The 22,458-nt window shown below is 43.2% G+C and overlaps 1 protein-coding gene across 2 annotated transcripts in view; it reads right to left on the bottom strand.

The window, feature by feature from the left end:
- The window catches only part of iglon5 (IgLON family member 5), a 181,843-nt gene that overhangs the window by 44,255 nt on the left and 115,130 nt on the right, over nucleotides 1-22,458 (bottom strand). Inside the window, exon 1 of one of the 2 annotated variants that reach the window (XM_061777367.1) lies at nucleotides 4,582-5,018. The exons of the other annotated variant lie outside the window; for it this stretch is intronic. Coding sequence (XP_061633351.1) covers nucleotides 4,582-4,618 — 37 coding nt within the window. The 5' untranslated portion in view covers nucleotides 4,619-5,018. Of the gene's footprint in view, nucleotides 1-4,581; nucleotides 5,019-22,458 lie in introns of those variants that run through there. 2 annotated transcript variants of the gene reach the window in all.

Below are 22,458 nucleotides of genomic sequence, written 5' to 3'. Positions count from 1 at the left end.
CGCGACTTATTACCGTAATGCCTAGTATAAACAAAATTAGGGGCTGCTGGCTTGACTGCAGTCTTTTACAAAAGCTCAAACAACAGTGCAAGCAGACACGTTAGCCCAAGCATCCACAATCCATTCACAAATTGTGGCGTAACTCGCTCGGCGCTGCCTCCTACTCTTAGTAAAGCTGTGTTTGCCATCTATCATCCATCGCTCCCACGCCGCTCGCAACTTCACTTTGAACGCTCTGTTTACACCGGCAAGCTCCGAGTTATTGCCCTCAGTCGAATGGTGACGATATAGACGCTTCTCCCGGCTGTTCTTTGCTCATTAATCCATTGCTCGAGTTGGTCTTCCAACTCGGGCCACCTCGCCTTGTTTCCGCGGAAACTCAGCTTCGTCTTCTTGACTTGGCGAAGCTCGTTTTCCTGCTTCCTCCACTTGCGAATCATGGATTTGTTGATCTTGAATTCTCTCGCGGCTGCTCGATTCCCACGTCCCTCCGCGTAACTGATAGCTTGCAGTTTAAACTGTGCTTCGTAAGCGTGTCTCTTCGTAGGTGCCCTTTTCGGGGGTCCTTAGCCAAACCGATGTTGTTTTGCACAATGCACATACCGGCGCTATATACCTACTGGGGGCGTGCCTTTAGCGTCCTCCTTCATGTGCATCCTTCTCCCTTTAACGACCGCATGCTGTCCTCAGCCACGTCCGCTTTTCCTCTATATAAACAGCATGTCGGCAGCTCCCAGTCAGTCAAGCAGCGCGCTCATCACAGAACAACATTTATAGATTTTGGAACTCGGTGCACACATAAGACGCCCCGTCCATTTTGGAGAAAATGTAAGACTTTTAAGTGTGCCTTATGGTCGTGAAAATACAGTAGCAGGTAAGAGTCAAATTATTGTCCTGCTAAAGGCCTCTTTATACTCTCGCGGTGCCGCGGCCAACAACGCCCGCATTGCATGACGTGACCGACGAATTGCCCTTCGCAGCACCTCTGCGTAGCTTGCCGCGCACCCGACAAAAATAGTTGCTGCACGTCGAACGCCATGGAGATCATCTCTCGTGATTGGTCAGTTTTAGTCACATGCTGTGATGACTTACCAGCGTGCCCATTGGTTCTACATACCATTTACGTCGCCGCCTTCTCGATCGATTTTGCAACATAATTAAACGTATCATCTGGTCATCTAGGCCCATTTGTTCTGTCGCGGTCGCGATTGTTGTTGCTTTGTTCCTTGTTACTGAAAGGAAAGTAAAAACGGCTACCGGAAATGGCAAAATAAAAGTTAACCGAAAATTTGCCGATCACTGGTACGTCAGAGACCTTGTGCACTATCGTCCATTAAAAAATAGAGCCAGGTTGAATTCTTAATTTGGTTAGGTTTGGTTTGGTTAGTTTCGGGTTAGGGGTAGTGTTGTGCAGCGAGAATCGAGAACCGATTGGAACCGGGACTAACGTTTCGGTTCTCCCGGAATCGTTCAAATTTAAAAATTTCGGTTCCTAGTTTCGATGCCTACAGTCCGCCCACCCCGAAGAAGAATTGGCAAAAACCAACAAAGAAGAACGCCCATGAAGACGTGCTTGTGCCCAACGGCGGCGGCGAACAAAAATGTGTCTTAACTTTGTTAAAATTAATGACCAGTCGCCTTAGCACAACGCTTGGAATAAGATTATATTGTGCAAAGGAGGCTTTCACAATGTGTAGCGTCTGACGCGCTCCGAGCCTCAGCCTACACCGCGTGGAGCTTCACTGAAGTCAACTCTCAGTCAATTGAGTGAGTGGAACAATAAAATGTCTATGCCAACATTGAGAACGCTAACAAGGTAAACGGTTGGTTGCACTTTTGCACTGATGGTTTTTAGCGTTTATTTTAGTCTTCAAACCAACGTAAGTGCCGATGACAGAAAAAAAAAAAAAGCTTAACATTGAGCTACAAATTCACCATAGCAACTTTACATCACAATGAATTGGGACAAAATTCACATAAACGTCTCACAGTATCACAAACACTAACCTTGTGCCTTATCGGTGAAAATCGGGAAAGGAATCAGTGTTTTATAGCATTTGCCTCCATCCATTTAAAAAAAATTAATAAATCACCAGTGTGAAGTTGCTTTTCGTGTCAAAATGCTGAGTTCCGGTACATACCCTTCAAAATAAAAGCCTACAAGCTTAAGACAGGAAGTCAAGTTAAAACTTGCACATATAAACCATTTGACATGATGAAACAGTCCCAAATAACTATTTTAAGAATGCTATATTTAACTTTTAGCTGAAACATTAATTAATGAATATTAAGTCAATTGGGTTAGTTCCACACACATTGCCTTTTAATTCATAGGTTTGATATTGATACTGGTTATAAAGAACCCCGAGTCAAATGTTCATTGTAGTCTATGCTGCGGGCTGCTAAGAAAATGGATGTTCATAATTTGGACACACTTTAATTAAACCATTCAAACTTTTTTGACCCAGCCCCCTAAAAGAATTGGAATCGAGAATTGTTTGGAACCGGAATCGAAATAAGGTACTGGAATCGGAACCGGAATTGCTCACATTCAAACGATGCCCGAACCTAGTTAGGGGTTAGTATTAGGGTTAGAAGGGCGAAGGTTAGAAGGGTTAATGGTTAGGGTTAAAAACTAGGGTAGGGCTGGGAAGGCTATGGTTAGGGAAGAAATAGGGAGTCAGGATAGAGTTGGGTTAGGGTTGATATTATAAGGGTTATGGTTAGAAGGTTTAGGGTTAGGATTCTATCAGATCCAGGTTGATTTTTTTCTCATACGTGACTTTCTCTCTTATTAGGGTTAGAGTGAACGGCAAAACCACATAGAACACAACCTTTTCCAGATTGTATTATTGTATTGTTTAAATGCCTGTGCCTATTGTCATTCATCCAGGTCATTTCATTTTCAGTGCATTGACTTGATTGCAATTGGACTATTCTGCTTGTCTTAAAAGTCGTCTTGCCTTTCATCTGAGCAGGCCTCATCCGTTCATGCAAATAGGACAGCTCTAGCCTGAGTGTTGGTTTGGGAAAAAAAACTAATCTAACCATTTATCCGCTAAATTTGAGACTAACCCCAAACCACGGATGGTATCACTCTACTGGGATACAAAATTACTGCTGTTGGAAGGCAGAGGCCTCTCTTCTATGCATCTTAACGATGGTTGTTTTGCATCCCAAAAGAGTAATATGTGCTTTGTTGCATGCCTCCAACTTACATGATAAATAGTTGGGGTTTGGATCCACTTCAACATGTGGTCCAAAACTTGATGGTCCGAATTACATCAACCACATGAAACCTGAGCTGAAATGGGCACCAAGTACGACAGTGTGACGGCAATCCGAGCGGCTGCGGGACAGAGAGCAGAGCTACATGCACCCGCATAATTAAAAGAGGCGTGCTGCAGCCAATTAAATATTTACACAGGCACCTCGATGATACAAGGAAGAGGCATGAGGATTATCAGATGCAAGGAGCCGCGGGCAGGAGGCGAGGTGTTGGGGAGGTGCAGGATTAAACATTAACCGGCACCGATATCCCGTCTCTTCCTCTTGTGATCCCATTAACTCTGGACAGACGCCGTCGTGTCCACTTGCTAATCCACACCGTATATCTCCACCGAGTCAGGGATGCGGTGGTGCATCAAGCAAAGAAGCACCTGAAAGGCGGCGGTGGTGGCAAAAGTACTCATGCTCTGCACCTAAGTAGAAGTACAGATACAGGTACAGACTCTGAATTGTACTTGAGCAAATCGGTTTTCACTGTCAATAGCTGTTTTGGTAGCTTGGCACAATGAAAAAATACTTATTAGCACACATAAGTACTTTCCCTCTGATGTAGTAACGTACAAGGTATAGGGCAGGTAAAGTCACTCTCGTCACACAAAAACGCAGAACTCATTCTGTCTTGGAGCTCATGTGTGACGGTGGTCATCCGGTGCTGTCCTGTCTGAGGCCCAAACCCATGTTACCACTTTCCCCTGGGTTGAGAGTCAAGTGCGCTAACCCGCATGCTACCCTTAAGGCTCTTGAGGAGTGAGGTCTGAATAACATACTTTTGCAAAGCGCGAGTATGCACACCGCGCAGACTCTGTTTGTTGAAGTCACCTCACAAGTGACCAGCGAAACAGCCTCTTTTGCATGTCATCCTAGTGCACCACTCTCCAGACATGACATCGATTTACGCTCAATCCAACTGTTACACTAACGTAACATATGGATTATGCAGCGGTTGATTTGTCATGCTTGGAGAGTGAGGCACAAGGACGATGTAATATAAATGCAACTGTTGTTGTGTAACCAACTCAGATGCTACATTAGTGTGGCAATAGAGCTAACACAATAACCCACACATCAAAATAGTGATATAAAGGATAGAGGGTTATGTTGTGCGGTAAACATTTTATATTGCACTCCGATACATATCGTTATATCGCACTGCTCTAGTTTGAACTAGTTTATTTTAACGTTATATTTAAATTTAAAAAAGAATAGCAACAAAGCAAGATGCAGCTCACTGGTAAGTGACACTATTTTCTTCTTACTATAGCCACACACACAAAAAAAATAGATGCAACTCACTGGTGAGCTGTTTTCTGGAACAGGCCCGCAGGCTCATGTGGTCCTTGGGGGCTACCTAGTGCCCGCGGGCACCAGATTGCTGTTCTCTGGAGTAGAAAGTACATATATCTGTTTTCAATTGTAGGGAGTAAAAATATCAAGTCATCAGAAAAATCTACTTAAGTACAGAATATCAAAGTATTTGTATTTTATTACATAAATAAATACTCAAGTAAAGTAAAAATAACTGAAATATCTACTTGCCGCTGCATCAGTCGGCCATCATTCCACCTGAGGGGAAATATGACACTGAATCTGTCACTTTTTTTGGGCATTCTCTCCATACGGAATCAGGGTTCTTTTTACATGAGTATACTCTAGGCGGCACGGTGGACGACTGGTTAGAGCGTCAGCCTCACAGTTCTGAGGACCCGGGTTAAATCCCCGGCCCCGCCTGTGTGGAGTTTGCATGTTCTCCCCGTGCCTTGCGTGTTTTCACCGGGCACTCCGGTTTCCTCCCACATCCCAAAAACATGCATTAATTGGAGACTCTAAATTGCCCGTAGGTGTGACTGTGATTGCGACTAGTTGTTTGTTTGTATGTGCCCTGCGATTGGCTGGCAACCAGTTCAGGGTGTACCCCGCCTCCTGCCCGATGACAACTGGGATAGGATCCAGCACGCCCGCGACCCTAGTGAGGAGAAGCGGCTCAGAAAATCGATGGATGGATATACTCTAGTCAGGTTTAATCAAACTCTAGTTGGTTTACCATATTTAGGGGTAGGGTCACGGGTTAGGGGTCACAGGTTAGGGTAGGGACATATACACTCTTTAACTCACTCACTGCCAGCCGTTTTCAAACAGAGTTTCCAATATTGCCAGCCAATTTCTAGCATTTTGACTGTTCTTTCACAACCTACAGAATATTGTGTTCTGTGACAATATTAGCATCGAACATACCGAAAGGAGTAGACTAGACCTAATGTTGTTGCTCCCATACTTTCTTCACTCGATCCCACCCTCCTTCCCTCCTTCCGCCATCCTTACCTTGTACCATCACAAGCACTTTAGTTCTTTGCTCACTCCTTCTCCACCCATCCCTCATTCCACCAATCCATTCCTTGTGACAACTTTCACTCCCTTTCATCATTCCTCATTCTAGTCTTCCTTCTTTTCCTTGCTCACTCCATCCGTCACTGTCTGCCAACCCTTACCTCGTTCCAATCCTCCCTCCCTTGCTCCATAAGTTCCCCTGTCGTCCATTGGTACCTTCATCCTCCCTCCTTCGCTACCTCTCCTTCTGCCTCCCAGCCACTAATCCCTCTTCACACAGCAATCAATAGAGCGCTGCAGAGTGCGGGTGGGGGTGGGGGGTTGGGCGGGGACTCAAAATTCTCAATGCAGCACTTGTACAACCTCAATGGGCAGCGGCAGATCGCTGACGTTGAATGGAGTGCGGCGGAGACGAGAAAATACCATTCAGCTGTCTTTTACCCCCCTTTTTTCTCCACTGCTAAATACCTAAGTGCTCCTGAGATCAGGACAATAGTTAAACTATTACTTAGTTTTGCACACAAGGCTTTGTGGATGCCTTTAAATGCACCCTGTGTGCTAGTAACCTGCCAGATTTGCAGGGCCCAGTTTTGTCATTGCTCCTGAAGATGAACTTCACAAGTACAGATGTGCCCCAAGAGGCAAACAACTTACATCCTATGGTGACTATCTTGTGACGAAAAGGAACAGTAGTGCCTAAAAAACTTGTAGTCCTCATTTCTTTTCTGGATCAGAGCAAGAACATTATTGGTTTCAGCCACAGTAGAAGTATTTTGGAGAATATACAATGTTCAGTTAGGTTTACCCCAGTACTAGGAACATTGGAGGACCATTGTATGTTTGGACCAGAGGAACCACTGACTACATTTAGTTCCAAAATAAGACACTGTCTACTTCCGTGAGGTCCAATAACCTTTGGGGTGAGCTCTGCAGCTCTAACATGTTTCACTGGAAGCTACCGTATTTTCACGACCATAGGGCGCACCGTATTAAAAGGCGCAGTCTCAGTTACGGGGTCTATTTCTGTATTCAACACATACATAAGGCGCACCGCATTATTGGGTGCAGGCATGGTAAAACATACGCTATCTTAAAACATACGTTAGCATGCATGCACGCTAAAAAATGTTTTTAAAAAGGCAGCGGGAGCAAAACTGAGTTTGGTGGTACTTTATTGAAGTATTTAACAATGTACTCACGTTATTTTTTTTAATCAATCCTCATCCACAAATCCTTCAAGTCCTCATCTTCTGTATCCGAAATGAACAGCTGGCCAAGTTCTCCAATAAACACGCCGGTTCCCTCTCGTCATTGTCAGAGTCAATCTCGTTGCCGGGGGGCTGTTCAGCAATGATGCCGGCTTTCACGAAAGCTCGGACAATGGTCAAAGCAGATACCTTAGCCCAAGCATCCACAATCCATTCACGTATGGTGGCGTAACTCGACCGGCGTTGCCTCCCAGTCTTAGTAAAGCTGTGCCATCTGTCATCAATCGCTCCCACCCCACTCGCAGCTTTACTTTGAACGCCCTGTTTACACCAATGTCAAGCGGTTGGAGTTCCTTCGACAAGTCTCCCGGAATGATGGCAAGCTCAGAGTTAATTTGCTGCACTTGGTTTTTCACAGCGGCTGTGAGATCGGCGCGCATGGAGTAACAGATCAACAGGGATGACGGTGACGCGTGGAAAAAAACATCCGGTCTCTTTACGTACACCTCACTCAGCCACTCTCTCATTTTCTCCTCGTCCATCCATCCCTTTTGATTGGCCTTAACGATGACTTCGGCTGGAAACTTTTCTTTAGGCAGCATCTTCCTAACCAAGCACAACAGTAAAAGCCGACTTCTCATGCCTTGTTGTGCGTATCGCTACTGTGCTGGTCCCCTTCTTCTTGACAGTGTGGTTCACTGGGATGTTGAAAGTGAGCGGCACCTCGTCCATGGTGATGTGGTTGGGTTGGATCTGTTTGTCGGCAATCTTTTTACTGTAGTAGGAGCGGAAGATGGTCAGCTTTTCCTTGTAATCCGCCGGAGGTTGCTGCACCACGGTAGTCCTTGCCCGGATGGATAAATGGCGCCGTTTCATAAAACGAAAGCACCAAGAGGGACCTCCTTGAAAATGTTCAATTTTCATTTCTTCCAAGCGTTATCGCCCTCAGTCGAATGGTGACTATAGAGAGGCTTCTCCCGGCTGTTCTTTGCTCATTAATCCATTGCTCGGGTTCGTCTTCTTGACTTGGCGAAGCTCGTTTTCCTGCTTCCTCCACTTGCGAACCATGGATTCGTTGATCTTGAATTCTCTCGCGGCTGCTCGATTCCCATGTTCCTCCGCGTAACTGACAGCTTGCAGTTTAAAATGTCCTTCGTAAAAGCGTGTCTCTTCATAGGTGCCATTTCCGGGGGTCCTTAGCAAAAACCGATGTTGTTTTCCACAATGCACACCCCAGCGCTATATACCTACTGGGGGCGTGGCTTTAGCGTCCTCCTTCACATGCACCCTTTCCCCTTTACGTCCGCATGCTGTCCTCAGCCACGTCCGCTTTTCGTCTGTAAAAGCAGCGCGTCGGCAGGAAATGCTCCCAGTCAGTCAAGCGGCGCGCTCATCACACAACAACATTTATAGATGTTGGAACTTGGTGCACACATAAGGCGCGCCACATTATAAGGCGCCTCGTCCATTTTGGAGATAGTGCACCTTATGGTCGTGAAAATACGATACATGGAACTACAAGTACCAGTTGTTTAGGTTGAATTTTCAGGATGAACCCCAAATTCAAGAAAACCTCTGCAGGTTAACTTAATTTTACCTTCTCTAAACTCTTGAATGTCCAGCTGTTTAATGTTTCAGTACGCTTTGCACAATGTGTTGTTCTACAGTTGGAGAGCTGGCGCTGCTGCCTTGCCACCTAGGGCCAAAGGCCCGAATTAAGAAACTATTGCCACAGATACCAATGCATGTTTGTTTTTCTCTAAGGGAAGGTAACCAATGAAGAAACTCACACAGATTGCAATTTTATCTGTTTTATATCTCAGGAGTTCAGTAAAAGTACAAAAAAGTCACATAATTCTGGGCTGAAACCGAACGTGACAGTGTAATCCGCAGTTTGCAATAGAGATACAGAGAGACTGGAAGAATCACAGAAAAGCATGGAAGAGGATATCCTTGTAAATTTATTGGCCAATTCATGGTTCAAACCCTGCAGGGATTCAGTAGTTCTGCTTCTTGTGAAAGAAGAGCAAGTTGTGCAAAAAGTACTGAAACATTCAACAGACGGACATGTGCGTTCAAATGTTTGCAGGTCAAATTAAGTCCGCCTGTAAAGGTTAAAGTGAATTTTGGGTTCATCTTGAAATTTCACCTGACAGTGAGTATGTCAAAAAAGCTTGTTGACAGCATTTTCCGCGCTACACAATCGCTCTTCGTTGCAAGGAATGCACAACACGGTGTTTGCTGGTGTTTATTGCACTAATATGTTTTTTTAATAAGGAGAACACAGCAAATGTCATGATGTTAAGTCAAAACTGTCAATGCGTGGAGGTTTTCATTGGATAGAAATGTTATGAATACACATAGCACGCGGGAATACTCGCCGTGTTTTCTTTTATGAAGCACATTCATAACACAGTTTTTTATCGACTGCCGCCCCGATGGCTGATTTGAGTCATTTGTCAGCAGGAAAAAGGCACTGTCATTTTGTTTTTGGTAGCTGTGTGCATATATACACTGCTCTTTCTGGACTCATTTCTTTTAAATATTCCTTGATTATGTCTTTTAAAGGGGATATATTACAGAAAATGGACTCTTTAATTGCATGTGTACAAATAGCATTGTGTCTAGAGTGCCTACTGTGCATCAAGTGTGAAATTAAGGCACGGGGAGAACATGCAAACTGCACACAGGCGGGGTCGGGATTGGAACCCCAGTCCTCAGAACTGTGAGGCTGACGGTCTAACCAGTCGCCCACCGTGCCGCCCTGGTTCACCTATTGGGCAAAATCACAACAGCAAACTCGACAATGTTTATATACAGCTCAGTGTAGTGAGGAGTGCAATGATCTCTACATTGGAGAGACCAAGCAAATCTTACATAAATGTTTGAAAGTGCTGTGAAAAAGCCATCTTCTGTATGTTACACTCGAAAGGCCCTCACTAAACAGAATAATTGAGCCTATTGTCTGCTTACAACAATATCTTGATATTTCTCTTTTGTCACCAGGCTGGTGAACAATTGGTTGATATGCTGGACGGTCCTTCACCAGCCACGCCTGGCAACAATAACAACCACAGACATAAATTTACACACTTATAAAATGAAAAAATAAAAACTAAATCTTTTGTTTTAGGCCTACAGTACTGCTGAAAAGGTGTTTATGAGTGAAACATTCTGAACTTTCATCACTGTTACATAACAGAAGGGCTAATTTACATAATGACCACCCCCACACCGAGTTTCTCCACCCATGACAAAATCAGGTAGGCTGGTGGAAGATTCCGAGCTACTTTCAAGCGAGGGCTCGACCAGATAAAGAAAGGCAGCCGACCAAGCCTCTCTAGTCACAAAGCTCAGGCTTCAACACTTGTCGGCATGGTAACGAAAGCCCGAATCAGCAGTGGCCCAGCAGTATATGGGGTGGGATGAAGGCTCAAAACCGGCTAATTTCAGCAAGACAAGAAATAGGGTGTTAATTGTGTTACAATCCTCGAACCTTGGGCTATTTTGACAAAAGTATAGACGTTAAGACAAATGGGATTTAAATTGTGAAAATAAAATACATAATATATCGCCTTTAAAGCTACAGTACAGTCCATAGGTTATGATGACTCTTTGGCTAACACTTGAATCTCTTAGTGGAAAAAATACAAACAGGCAATTACTGGTAGATAGTGACAAGATTGACAAAAAAATAAAAAAATAAAAAGAGAGTGTAACAGCATGGGAGAGTGCAAGTCAACTGTGTGCCTGTATGTGTATGTGACGGACAAGTGGACAAGATAAGCTGCCATTTTTTGACACACACAAAAAGCAGCGCTAATGAGCACAAAGTGATGTTTTTTGGACAATAACGTCGATTTTCATCAGCATGTTCAAAAGCGCACAAAGCCAATGTTCTCAAGACAATGCAGAGCTGGGTTGAAGAAAAAATAAAAATCTCATTTAGATTTGCAGTCATAAACCTTCACAGCAAGCACTTGCTCGCTTACTAATTCCCCTCCGCCACTACTCGCGGCACACTGACAATGAACCATTTTTTTGTGTGTGTGCAAAAAATGATGTCAAATGGTGGAATAGGAGCATTTAGATGTCATGATTGAATGGAGGGAAATTAGCCACCGCCCTAATAAGTAATCTGAGGACAAGCCTTTTGTAATTGCTGTTGTGTGCGTGCGTCTGTGTGTGATTTTTACAAACAGACAAACAAGAGCGGACAACTATTTGGGCAACAAGCTCAGAGAATAGACGTGCTTATTGTAATCGGGGTACATGCAACAAGATGATCAGTCGGGTTCTATTCAAGAAAAAATATCAATTAATAGCACAATAGTCAGAGGACCTGAAAGTACGCTTGGTAGCTTTTTAAAAATACAACCCCCAATGATCATTTTACTTAGCAACATGAAATTTGGTGGCAAGGTCTCACATCAGATGTACAAAAAAAGTCTCAAAGACATATCCTGTAAAATAAACAAGAAGTCGGTTATTTTGGTTCAAAGTAGCCATTTCAGGATCAATTTGGGCTTTTCCAATCCTTTTAAGACAAACCTGTCCTAGAGATTTTGTGTGATCGCTACCAAATGTGAAGTAATTATACGAGACAGATGGGGGATGCTAAAAAAAAAAGAAAAAAGAAAATCAGATCATGACTGGTTGTTGAAAGACACTAAAAAGCGCTGCACAACAGAGCACTGTCACGGCCCACTAAAATTTTGCTCGGTAGCTTTTGAAAAAAATCAGGCTGCAAAGATAATTCTACTAGGCAATATGATTTTCGGGTTCATTGGATTTGTACCAATATTGAATGGCTTCTTGCTCAGCCATCTCTCCACACCTTTTCATGGTTCATAGTTTTTGCGTAACCCTGTTAACAATCAAACAAATGAACATTGTGAAAACAATAGTTATTACTTTGAGGAGGTAATGACTATGAATGCAAGTTTTTTTTTTGCATGTGTGTGTGTAAAGTGATTGAGCAAGTGTGTGTGTGTGTGTGTGTGTGTTTTTGTTCTGTGCACGTATTTGCAGATTTCCGTCTGTTTGTGCACAGTTTTGGAAGCGGGCCGGCTGTGCCCACAGACACGCTTACAGCTGCGCACAGCCTTCATTTGCATTCCAAATCGTAGCCGTCTCGCGTACGTGTGTGTGTGTGCCGTGTATGTGTGTGTTTGGCTACGGGCACCCTAAAGTGCCACAGCACAGCAGCAGTTGCCCAAAGAGCAAACACATTTCTCAACCAATCACAATAAGAACACCCCATTCACTAACATAGGTACATACACTCACTGGACACTTCATTAGGTACACCTGAATAATGTAATGGCATCTGATAGAGTTGTATTGTTAAAAACAAACAAACGAACAAACAAACAAAAAATTAATATATATATAATAATAATACTTAAATCTGTCTTTAGAAATGTAATAATGCTCAGTCATGTTTGATTTGTAATTGCATTCCATAGGAATACATTGGATTTCTGAATCTTCAAATGCGATATGTAATACGATAGAAATATGTATTGGTGATAATTTAATCCCCCCCCCCCCCCCCCCCAAAGGAACTAATGTTATGTGAAGTAACTAGTTCTACTGCCGTCATAAAACAAAGTCAAACATTAAAAGTCAAACAAAGTAATGTTTTAAGTAACATTCTTAACTGTCATACAAGTCTAAAAATTAATTAATTACAGTATAATAAAACCAAAATAAGGTATTTCACTACATTTTAAACTGTAAAACAAGTGTAAAAGTTAATCACTCTAAAATGCAACTAAATAAAACTGAAACACTTTCATTTTTTTAAACTGTCATCTAAGTATCAAAATAAGTTAACATTTTTAACTGTCATGCAAGGACCAAAACAAGTTAACCACTGTATAAAATAAAAATGGTCATCTTTTGAAAGCACAACACAGAGACGGAATTTGCTGGCAATGTTCAAAAGTACCATTATGACATTTTTAACTGTCAGAGAAAAAGTGTTTTATTCAAAAGTATTTTAGTCAAGAAAAAAAGTAGTAATCTTTATAAGAACAACAATACATCTTGTCAGGATGAAAGGTCGTAATCTTAACAGAAAATCCTTATTTTCCAAGATAAATATGTCATGTTATGGTATTAAAGTCAAAGTCTAACAAGGCTAGAAAGTCATACTTTGACAATTCCTTGTTATATTATGCCTTTTATTATGGAAAAGCCAACCTTCTCTAAAAAAATAGCACTGTAAAAATGGTCTTTTGTTGTTGAAAAAAGGACTTACTGTTCCTGTAATAATATACCTTTAGCTTAACCCCCCAAACTGCATTAATGCAGGGATGTTAGATGTCAGATATGTGATGTGACAATTATATCAGAGCTTTTAATTGGCCCACAGTTAAAACAGGGAAGAGTAATTGGTTTATTCATCCATCCAATTTGCATACCGCTTATGCGTGAACTGCAGCCTGTCTGAGCTGATTTGGGCGCGAGGCGGGTTACACCCTGTACTGGTCGCCAGGCAATCGCAGGGCACATAAAGACAAACAACCATTCACACGCACATTTACAGGACTATTCAGAGTCTTCAATAAACCTAACATGCATGTTGTTGGAATGTGGTAGGAAGCCTCAGAAGCTTAGGGAGAACATCTGGAATTCGAACCCCCAACCTCTGAACTGGGAGGTGGATTTGCAAACCACTCGTATATCATGCCACCCTAATTGGTTTATTTTATTAGTTTTATTGGCCGCCCATTCCCATATGTAGCTAGGCACTTTTTAAAATGATATGATATACTGTATAGTAATTATTATTGTTTTATTATTATTTGGCGGACCCCTAGCTCCAGCTCGTGGCCCCGGGGGTCCAACGACCCCAGTCTGAGACGCCCACTCTGGAGACAGTTACAGAGCTAAATCACTGCCGAATCTGCTGGCTGACGTCCTTAGCGGCGTCTCGGGCCAGCAAATCAAGCGGCGACTGAGGTAACTTGTAATTAAACGACATCGCCAGCGGCTAATTTGCCTTTTCATTTATCTCAGCGCATCGGCTTTATTTTCCTATTGTGCTCTTTATTTCCCGCGGACATGCACCGTTCATATTGTGGAAGTTATTAATCTTTCACAGGCCCGTTGCCGACATAAACAGATTCTTAAGTCACCGAAAATTATTAGAGAGCCGTCTCCTCGGAGCAGTTTGAATTGGATTAATGCTCCTTCATGTGGAGCGGGTGGGGAAGAAAAAAATAAACGTTGTGGCTCGCTATTTTTGTATAGATTTTCTACAGATTTTGTCACAGAGCAAGAGCTCTATTCATTTTAATGCTATTTGTTGACCACGGTAGCCAATGGCAAATCAATCCATGTTAGCTGCACCTCATAATTCAGTCAAATTATAAATGAAAGGGATTATTTCTATAAAAAGCAGCATGGTGCAATAGTGGTTAGCGTGTACTGGCGCTTTGCCTTTACGAGTTCCAGAACAGCCTGGACCCGTCGCTCTGCCCCGGCCTCGCTTGGCCTGGCCTCCGTTGCTTTTCCATTACAACAGGCACCAATCAAAAGTGGGAGGGATTGGGGCGGGATCAAGAAGAATCTGACGACCAGCCCATTCATCATTTCCCACATTCTTGCTACGACAACGGACGTTGCGGAGACTGTGTTGTTTTTATTCCTTCGTCTTTGCCTTTTCAACAAGTGCAGACATGAAGAGAGGCAAAAAGGCAAATCATTTTACAAGCAGAGAGGTGAAATACCATTGAAAAGTGTCGAAGTTGGTTTGAGGTCATGGAGCAGTACGCTGCCGAAGTGAGTTTTGTAATAGTTAAAGTACATTGTTATGAAAAATAGATTGTTACAGAAGTTTGTTTTCCAAATAAACTTTTACAAACATGCAATGATTTCTGGTTATCATGTTAAAGATTAATATGCAATACCACCTTGGCAATCACACATTGATTGAAAAAGAGTACAAAAGTATTAAACAAAATATAAACTGTTTAAAAGCAGTGTGGGAGAATCTACTCATTTGATGCATTCATTTTGTAATACAATTGACTTTGAATGCTTAATTGTGTAAAGTTTGGCCCTTTGCTGTTTTTAAGTTCAGGTTCGCTGTTTCATTTATTTATTCAGTGGACGAAAACCAGAACCGGCCCCTCAGGGGTTCCAATCTGGCCCGTGGGGATTGAGAACACATTAACTGCATATTTTCAATAAAAGTAACTGTTGTTGGTAATTTTGTCCACTGGAGGTCGCACTGACGACCACTTAAATGACCACTTACCACTTAAATGACATTCAGAAATTCAGAAAGTGACGCCTGATGTTGATGCACTTGTGAAGGCTAAAAGATGCCAACTTTCAGGATAAAAGTGAAACTAAATACCTCATGTAGAAATATTTCAAGACACTGAATGTTGCAAAATATCAGTCAACAGCTCTTGTTCAAAAGAGATTGCTTTGGTGGAGCCCTTTTATGTTTTTTTTTCTGCACTGCCACAGTTTGCATGCATTTTTAGGTACATTGACAAGGCAGGGGGACAATTGCACCCTCCATCCATCCATCCATTTTCTGAGCCGCTTCTCCTCACTAGGGTCGCGGGCGTGCTGGAGCCTATCCCAGCTGTCATTGGGCAGGAGGCGGGGTACACCCTGAACTGGTTGCCAGCCAATCGCAGGGCACATAGGAACAAACAACCATTCGCACTCACAGTCATGCCTACGGGCAATTTAGACTCTCCAATTCATGCATGTTTTTGGGATGTGGGAGGAAACCGGAGTACCCGGAGAAAACCCACGCAGGCACGGGGAGAACATGCAAACTCCACACAGGCGGGGACGGGGATTGAACCCCGCACCTCAGAACTGTGAGGCTGACGCTCTAACCAGTCGGCCACCGTGCCGCCACAACTGCACCCACTTTCTGAAAAGTTCCCACTTTAGTTTTTTTGGCGTGATGTCAACATTTCTGGATGGATGTGTAAATTTATGTAAACTTAAAATAATTTGATTCATAAAATGTACATACAGTATATATCCATCCATCCATTTTCTGAGCCGCTTCTCCTCACGAGGGTCGCGGGCGTGCTGTAGCCTATCCCAGCCAATCGCAGGGCACATAGAAACAAACAACCATTCGCACTCACAGTCACACCTACGGGCAATTTAGACTTGTCAATTAACCTGCATGTTTCTGGGATGTGGGAGGAAACCGGAGTGCCCGGTGAAAACACGCAAGCACGGGGAGAACATGCAAACTCCACACAGGCGGGGCCGGGGATTGAACCCCGGTCATCAGAACTGCGAGGCAGACGCTCTAACCAGTCGTCCACCGTGCCGCCACATACAGTATATAGATAAACATAAACACTGATTCATAATTTTGTTGAAACGACTAATTTTTGTGACGAAAGTTCAGATTGCTCATATGATTAGCAACAAGATAATAATCAATAAATATGAATATTTTCTACTTGTAATTATTTACAACTCGAGATCAAATTGGGGTGAATGTGGCCCATGAATTGAAATGCGTTTGACATCCCTGCTCTAAATTGTCCATTTCCTATACTCTAACCATTTAAAGAAAATCGGAATAGCATGGAGGAGGTACTGGCTCTCCATGTCTCGTTGGTTCCATCTTGACAAAAACGTTCACGTGCTCTTCCTTCGTTGACCTCACACATGATTCAGTGCGCTTGATCGAGCAGAAAAGGTGGTGTTCATCACCAGGGACCGACCCGCAGCCAGAGATGAGGGTCACGAACTCTTGACTGACAGCCTCGCGGCGTGACAGGAGGAGGAAGGACACGTCGTCTTCTACTCTCTCGACAGCCATTTTTTTGTTGATGTGGATGTACGCTTTGGGTCGCTGTCAGGCTTAAAGGGGCATCCGCCTTCATCTTCAGCGTTCAAGTGCAACCGTAAAGGCTTTCGTGACCAAATTGACCCTTCTTTGTTGTCACATGCAGACTAATACTTATTCTCTTTTATTTTTTTATTTTTTATTCTCTTTCCGGATGAACAACCAACCAGCTGATCAAACAACCGACTATCCAACTGACCAAATGATCATGCAACCAAACAACTATCCATCCATCCATTATCTGAGCCGCTTATCCTCACAAGGGTCACGGGAGCGCTGGACCCTATCCCATCTATCATTGGGCAGGAGGCGGGTTACACCCTGAACTGGTTGCCAGCCAATCGCAGGGCACATACAAACAAACAATCATTTGCACTCACATTCACACCTACGGGCAATTTTAGAATCTTCAATTAACCTACCATGCATTTTTTTGGGATGTGGGAGGAAACCGGAGTTCCTGGAGAAAATCCACGCAAGGATGGGGAGAACATGCAAACTGCACACAGGCGGGGCCGGGGATTGAACCCCGGTCCTCAGAACTGTGAGGCAGATGCTCTACCCAGTCTGCCGCCACCGAACAACTAAACGGGACAAAAAAAACTAACTGACCAAACAAACAACTGACTAAACAACAAACCAACCAACCGATGGACCAACCATTCAACCAAGAGGCTGACTGACCAAACGACTGGCCGACCAACCTACCAACCAAACGGCCAACCAACCAATTAATCAACCGACTGATAGCCCAACCAATAGACCAACCGAACCACTGACCAAACCACCGATCAACGAGGCAACAACAACAACTGACCAACAAACCAGCAACTCAACCGACCGACTGACTGTCCAAAAAACTGACTGATGGACTAACCAATCAACCACATGATGGACCAACCAACCAATAAACCAACTGACCAACTTTCCAAATGAACAACCAACCAAGCAAATGATTGACGGACCTTCCAACCAACCAGCTGATCAAGGAGCTAACTGACCAAATGACTGACTGACTAACCGACAACCAACCAATCAAACTTATATTGAACCTGGCAACCAGCCAATGAACCAACCAACTGACTGACCAAATGACCAACCAACTGATGTCTCTACAAACCAACCGACCAATCATCCAACTAACACTTCTCTTCAGAGACTCCCTGGCAAATTTTTTCTCTCTCTCTACTTGATTTGTTTCTTTTCCCAATTGATTTGAACATGTGGTATCAAAAGAAATGTTGTAGGCCTTTTTATTCCCATTCTACTTTCACCAACATTCAATTACTTCGCATATTTTTACGCCTCTTTTTATGCATTTTGATCACAGCCCCTTTCCTCTTATCTCATGCGCTCCCTTTTGCACTGCCACCGCTCATCTCCTCCATCCGCTAATTCAGCAGCTTATCTGAGCACCGGTTCCACAAAGCTGCATGATCCCTGTCGCCTGGCAGTCCCCACACAGGAATCATGAGTCAGTGCGCCATGATGGATGACGGAGGTTGAGGGGAGGGGGCTTCGACGGAAAGGTAAGGAGGTTGACAGACGGTCTGGGGGAGTCCGAACTCAAGGGGAGGATGTGGGGACGGCTGGTGAGTGGCAAACAGATGGCGGTGGATTTTTGGCGAAAGCAGGCGGAGGAAGCGACAAGAGCTTCCTGCTGGATGCGTAAATCCACCATTTTTGGGGGGTTCAAATTGGGTTTAGAATTTCATCTGCTCGCTGATTCTTCTTGTCACATGTCGCAGCAGATTATGTTAGGAAGAAAAGGAATAAAAATGTTCCCAACAGCAGAAAACGTAGCAGGTATGAGGGGGAATAAAGGCAGATTAAGTCACTGGAAATTCACTATACAGTCCAGTGCCGCAGACATTTTAATCGTACAGGAGATTGTTGTCGTATGTAGGATACGGCCAATACTTGCCCGAAATCTCTGCAGCTCCTTTAATCTTCGCCACCTCTCTTGACAGTTTTCTTCTCTCTCCAACTGAACAACCAATCAACTGACTATCCAGTCGACCAACTGACCAAACAACTGATTAACCATGCAACCAAGCAGCCAACCTACCAAACAACCAACTACCTGTAAATAATAGAACAACCGATCAACAGACCAACCGACTGACCAAACGACCATCCGATCAACCAACCAACCAACCAACCAACCAACCAAGTATGCATGACTCATTTCCTAAAAATAAGACAAATTATTAATACTGCATTTCCTGTATTTAATTTTTTATGTGTTTTATGGATGACTCTCCCAGAAATGTGATTCTTATTTTTGGGAGTTTCTCAAAAAACTTACTGCTAGCAGTTTGTAGTTTACCCACACATAAAAATCATACAGATTGTTGCCAACGAAGCAAAAAGGACATATTGCCCTTTTCCCTATTTAGAGTTGATCTCTTGTGCTCAATCTGACATAGTTGCTCAGATTGCTCAAAACGTGTTTACCAACTGTCACCCTCATAATCGAGAATATAAACTGCCCTCACCTTCACCTTGCCGCAATGAAAAGAACATCAAGCAGAGGATGTGCGTCGGCGCTTTTAATGCCTTCTCCCACGCTCCATGGCAAATACAGTGGATATGAAATGTCTATACACCCCTGTTCAAAAGCTAGGTTTTTGTGATATAAAAAATGTGATCAAGATAAATCGTTCCACCATTAATGTGACCTGTAAACTGGAGAGGGGAAGTAAAAATAAACAACTGCGTTAATGTGGTTGCACAACTGTGCACACCCTATCATAATTGGAGATGTGGCTGTGTTCAGAATTAACCAATCACATTAAAACCTGTGTTAAATGGGAGTCAGCAGTACAACTGCCACTATTTAAAGTTCTGTTGATTAACCCCGAATAAAATGCAGCTGTTCTACTAGGCTTTTCCTGACAGTTTTTTTTCCTTTTGAGCAGAAGCCAAGGTTTTGCGCTAGCACTAACTGGTATTTGGAACTGTTCAGAATTTCATCCACCTTGACTAATGCCCGAGTTCCACCTAAACAAAAACAGCCCCTGTGCTTGCGCCAAATATACCAGTTGGAAATATGGCCCAAAAGTTCAACCTTGGTTTCATCTGACCATATCACATCTTCCCACATAAGTTTAGGAGATTTCAAAATTGTTGTTGTTTTTTTGGGGGGGGGGCGGGGGGGGGGGGGGGGCATAAGTCTTCAGTGGTGCCACCCTCCCCCAAAGCCCACACATACACGTATGAAAAAGATGGGAGATGGTTGACACGTACTAAAGAGCAATTACTTGCCATAAATTCCTGCAGCTCCTTCAATGTTGCAGTTGGCCTCTTGACACCCTCACTGACCAGTTTTTTTTTTTCATCTTTTCATCAAGTTTGGAGGGACATCCAATTCTTGGTAATGTCACTGTTGTGCAGTATTTTGTTATTAGTATGTCTTCATTGCTTTCCATGGTATATTAATTGTCTTCAATTAATTTCTATCCTTCTCCTGACTGAGCTGTAAGATGTGACTACAAAAATGTCAGGAAAAGCAAACTTGAGCATATGAACTTTATTTAGGGTTAATCAAAGGCACTTGGTCAAAATGGTGTCAGCTGTGTGCTGGCTCCCATTTAGAATGAGTTTGAATGTGATTGGTCTTTTGAACACAGCCATATGGGGGTTATGGTGTGCACACTTGTTCCACCACATTATCTTAGTCATTTATTTTTATTTCCCCTCTCTATTTCTTAGTTTTAATTAGTTGTACAGGTTATAGGTCACATGAATAGTGGAAGAGGTTTTGAAATTATTTATCTTCGTCTCGTTGTTTTTTTTTTTATAACATAACATTCAATGGCTCTCCGCTTGATAGCAAAACCTTGTCTCTAGTCCACTTTACCTGCACGAGATGCCTCGCGCAACAAGTGGGAGCCCCTCAAAGTTGTTCCCTGACCCTGTCTTTGTAACAAACTGAAAAAAGGGGCCTTGCAGGAGTGAACGGTAGAATAATTTCTCTCTCACTTCACTGCTGAAAGCCTAAAAAAGGCCTTGGACAATGTGGAGACAGCTTTTAATGGCAGATTCCATTAGGAAGCATTTACTCTCTCACAGAATAAAATCTCCCAATGCATTTTTAAAGGAGCATTCTGCTGGGTTTAGAAATGTAATGTGCTCTTGTTATGGGTGGCGATGACACTGCAGTCATTCCTATTTTCCAGTGAGGAATTATGACTAAATTAAAGAATACATTTGAGATCATCACGACTCTATTAGACTGGGTGCGTCATCAGTGACACACTGGTTGCAATTTCTCTAAGTATCTGTAAAACTGGACTGAGGGATATCTGTCAAAGACATACAGGTGAACGATAGTGGAATCAAATGTCATACCAGCCAGTATGTTTTCTAGATATCTTAGGAGGAAATTTTACTAAAGGTTAAGCACGATATCACATTCTGAATTGGATGCTTTTCCCAGTATGTCTTCACATGTACACAAGCTGCAGGCACATCGACTAACCAACCAAACGACATGTCAACCAGTCGACAGGCCGACCAACTGACCGACACACCAACTGAAATCCAAACAACCGACCGACGAACTGACCATATGATCGACCAACCAACCAGAGAGACAAAGCAAACGGTCAACCAACTAACTGACCAACACACCCACAGGACCATTCAACCAACTGACCGATGGACCAACCAATCAATTGACCAACGAACCGACACTGACACACAGACCAAACCCCTGGCCGCCCAACCAACCAACTAACCGAACAAACAAGCGACTGACAGAATGACTTCACAAACGAATAACTGACTGATGGACCAATCAACTAGTTTATCAATTAACCGACAAACAGAGTGAATTACCGACCAATCAACAAACCAACCGGACAACCAATTAGCCTACCAATCGACCAAACGACCGTACAATTGACTGACCGACAGACTGACAGACAGATAGACCAACCAATCAATGGACCAACGAACAAATAAACCGGCCAAACAAACAAACAACCGGCTGCCTAACCAACCAACAAGTGGACCAATGATAAATTTGATGAACAAACCAACTAATCGAATAACTGACCGTAACCACCAGCCAAGTAGCTAGCTGAAGGACTGACCAAATGTCCGACTGACTGACCGACAAACCAACAGACCGATGGACCAACCAACCAACTCACTGACCAAATGACTGAGCAACCGACCACCAACCAAACAACCCACCCACCAACCAACCAAATGAAAATCAACTGAGCAAACAACCAAAAAAACCAAAAAAACAACCGACTGACCCTCTGAATGATCGAATGACCAACCGACCAGTCAAACAACCAAATCCCCCCACAGGAATTGAATAGGGTTTAGGAAAAAAAGTAATGGGCTCTAATTTGGAGAAATTAGACTCTTACGTGTGCTGATATACAGTATGTGGCTTTACAACTACGTGTGTATCTTCTGCCGGTGTTCCTTTACGGTCAGCATAGCCTGAGGAAAGACTGAATGATTTATGAAATGCGGGGAGATTTAACATGCTGAAATGGAAGTGCTCCACGCTGTTCTATGATAAACTCCACATTGAGCTACAGTATGTATAGTACCAGTCTTTAGGTTAATTGTGTTCACCCAAGCTGCCATGCCCGTGGGGGTTTAAGGCCAAGCTAGCTTTCACCCCCCCGTCCTCCAACTTTTGCTCCTCTTCATATATAAACACCAAAATAACAATATTTACTTGTGCCGCTTCTTTAGCCAGCATTTTGATAAGCTCAACGAGTGACATGGGAGAGAGTCATTACATAAAAAATGAAATAA

The sequence above is a fragment of the Phyllopteryx taeniolatus genome, chromosome 6, assembly GCF_024500385.1.
Source record: "Phyllopteryx taeniolatus isolate TA_2022b chromosome 6, UOR_Ptae_1.2, whole genome shotgun sequence".
NCBI classification, from domain to species: Eukaryota; Metazoa; Chordata; class Actinopteri; order Syngnathiformes; family Syngnathidae; genus Phyllopteryx; species Phyllopteryx taeniolatus.
Note: the sequence above shows the minus strand (reverse complement) of the source record. Positions and strands in the feature narration are given on the sequence as shown.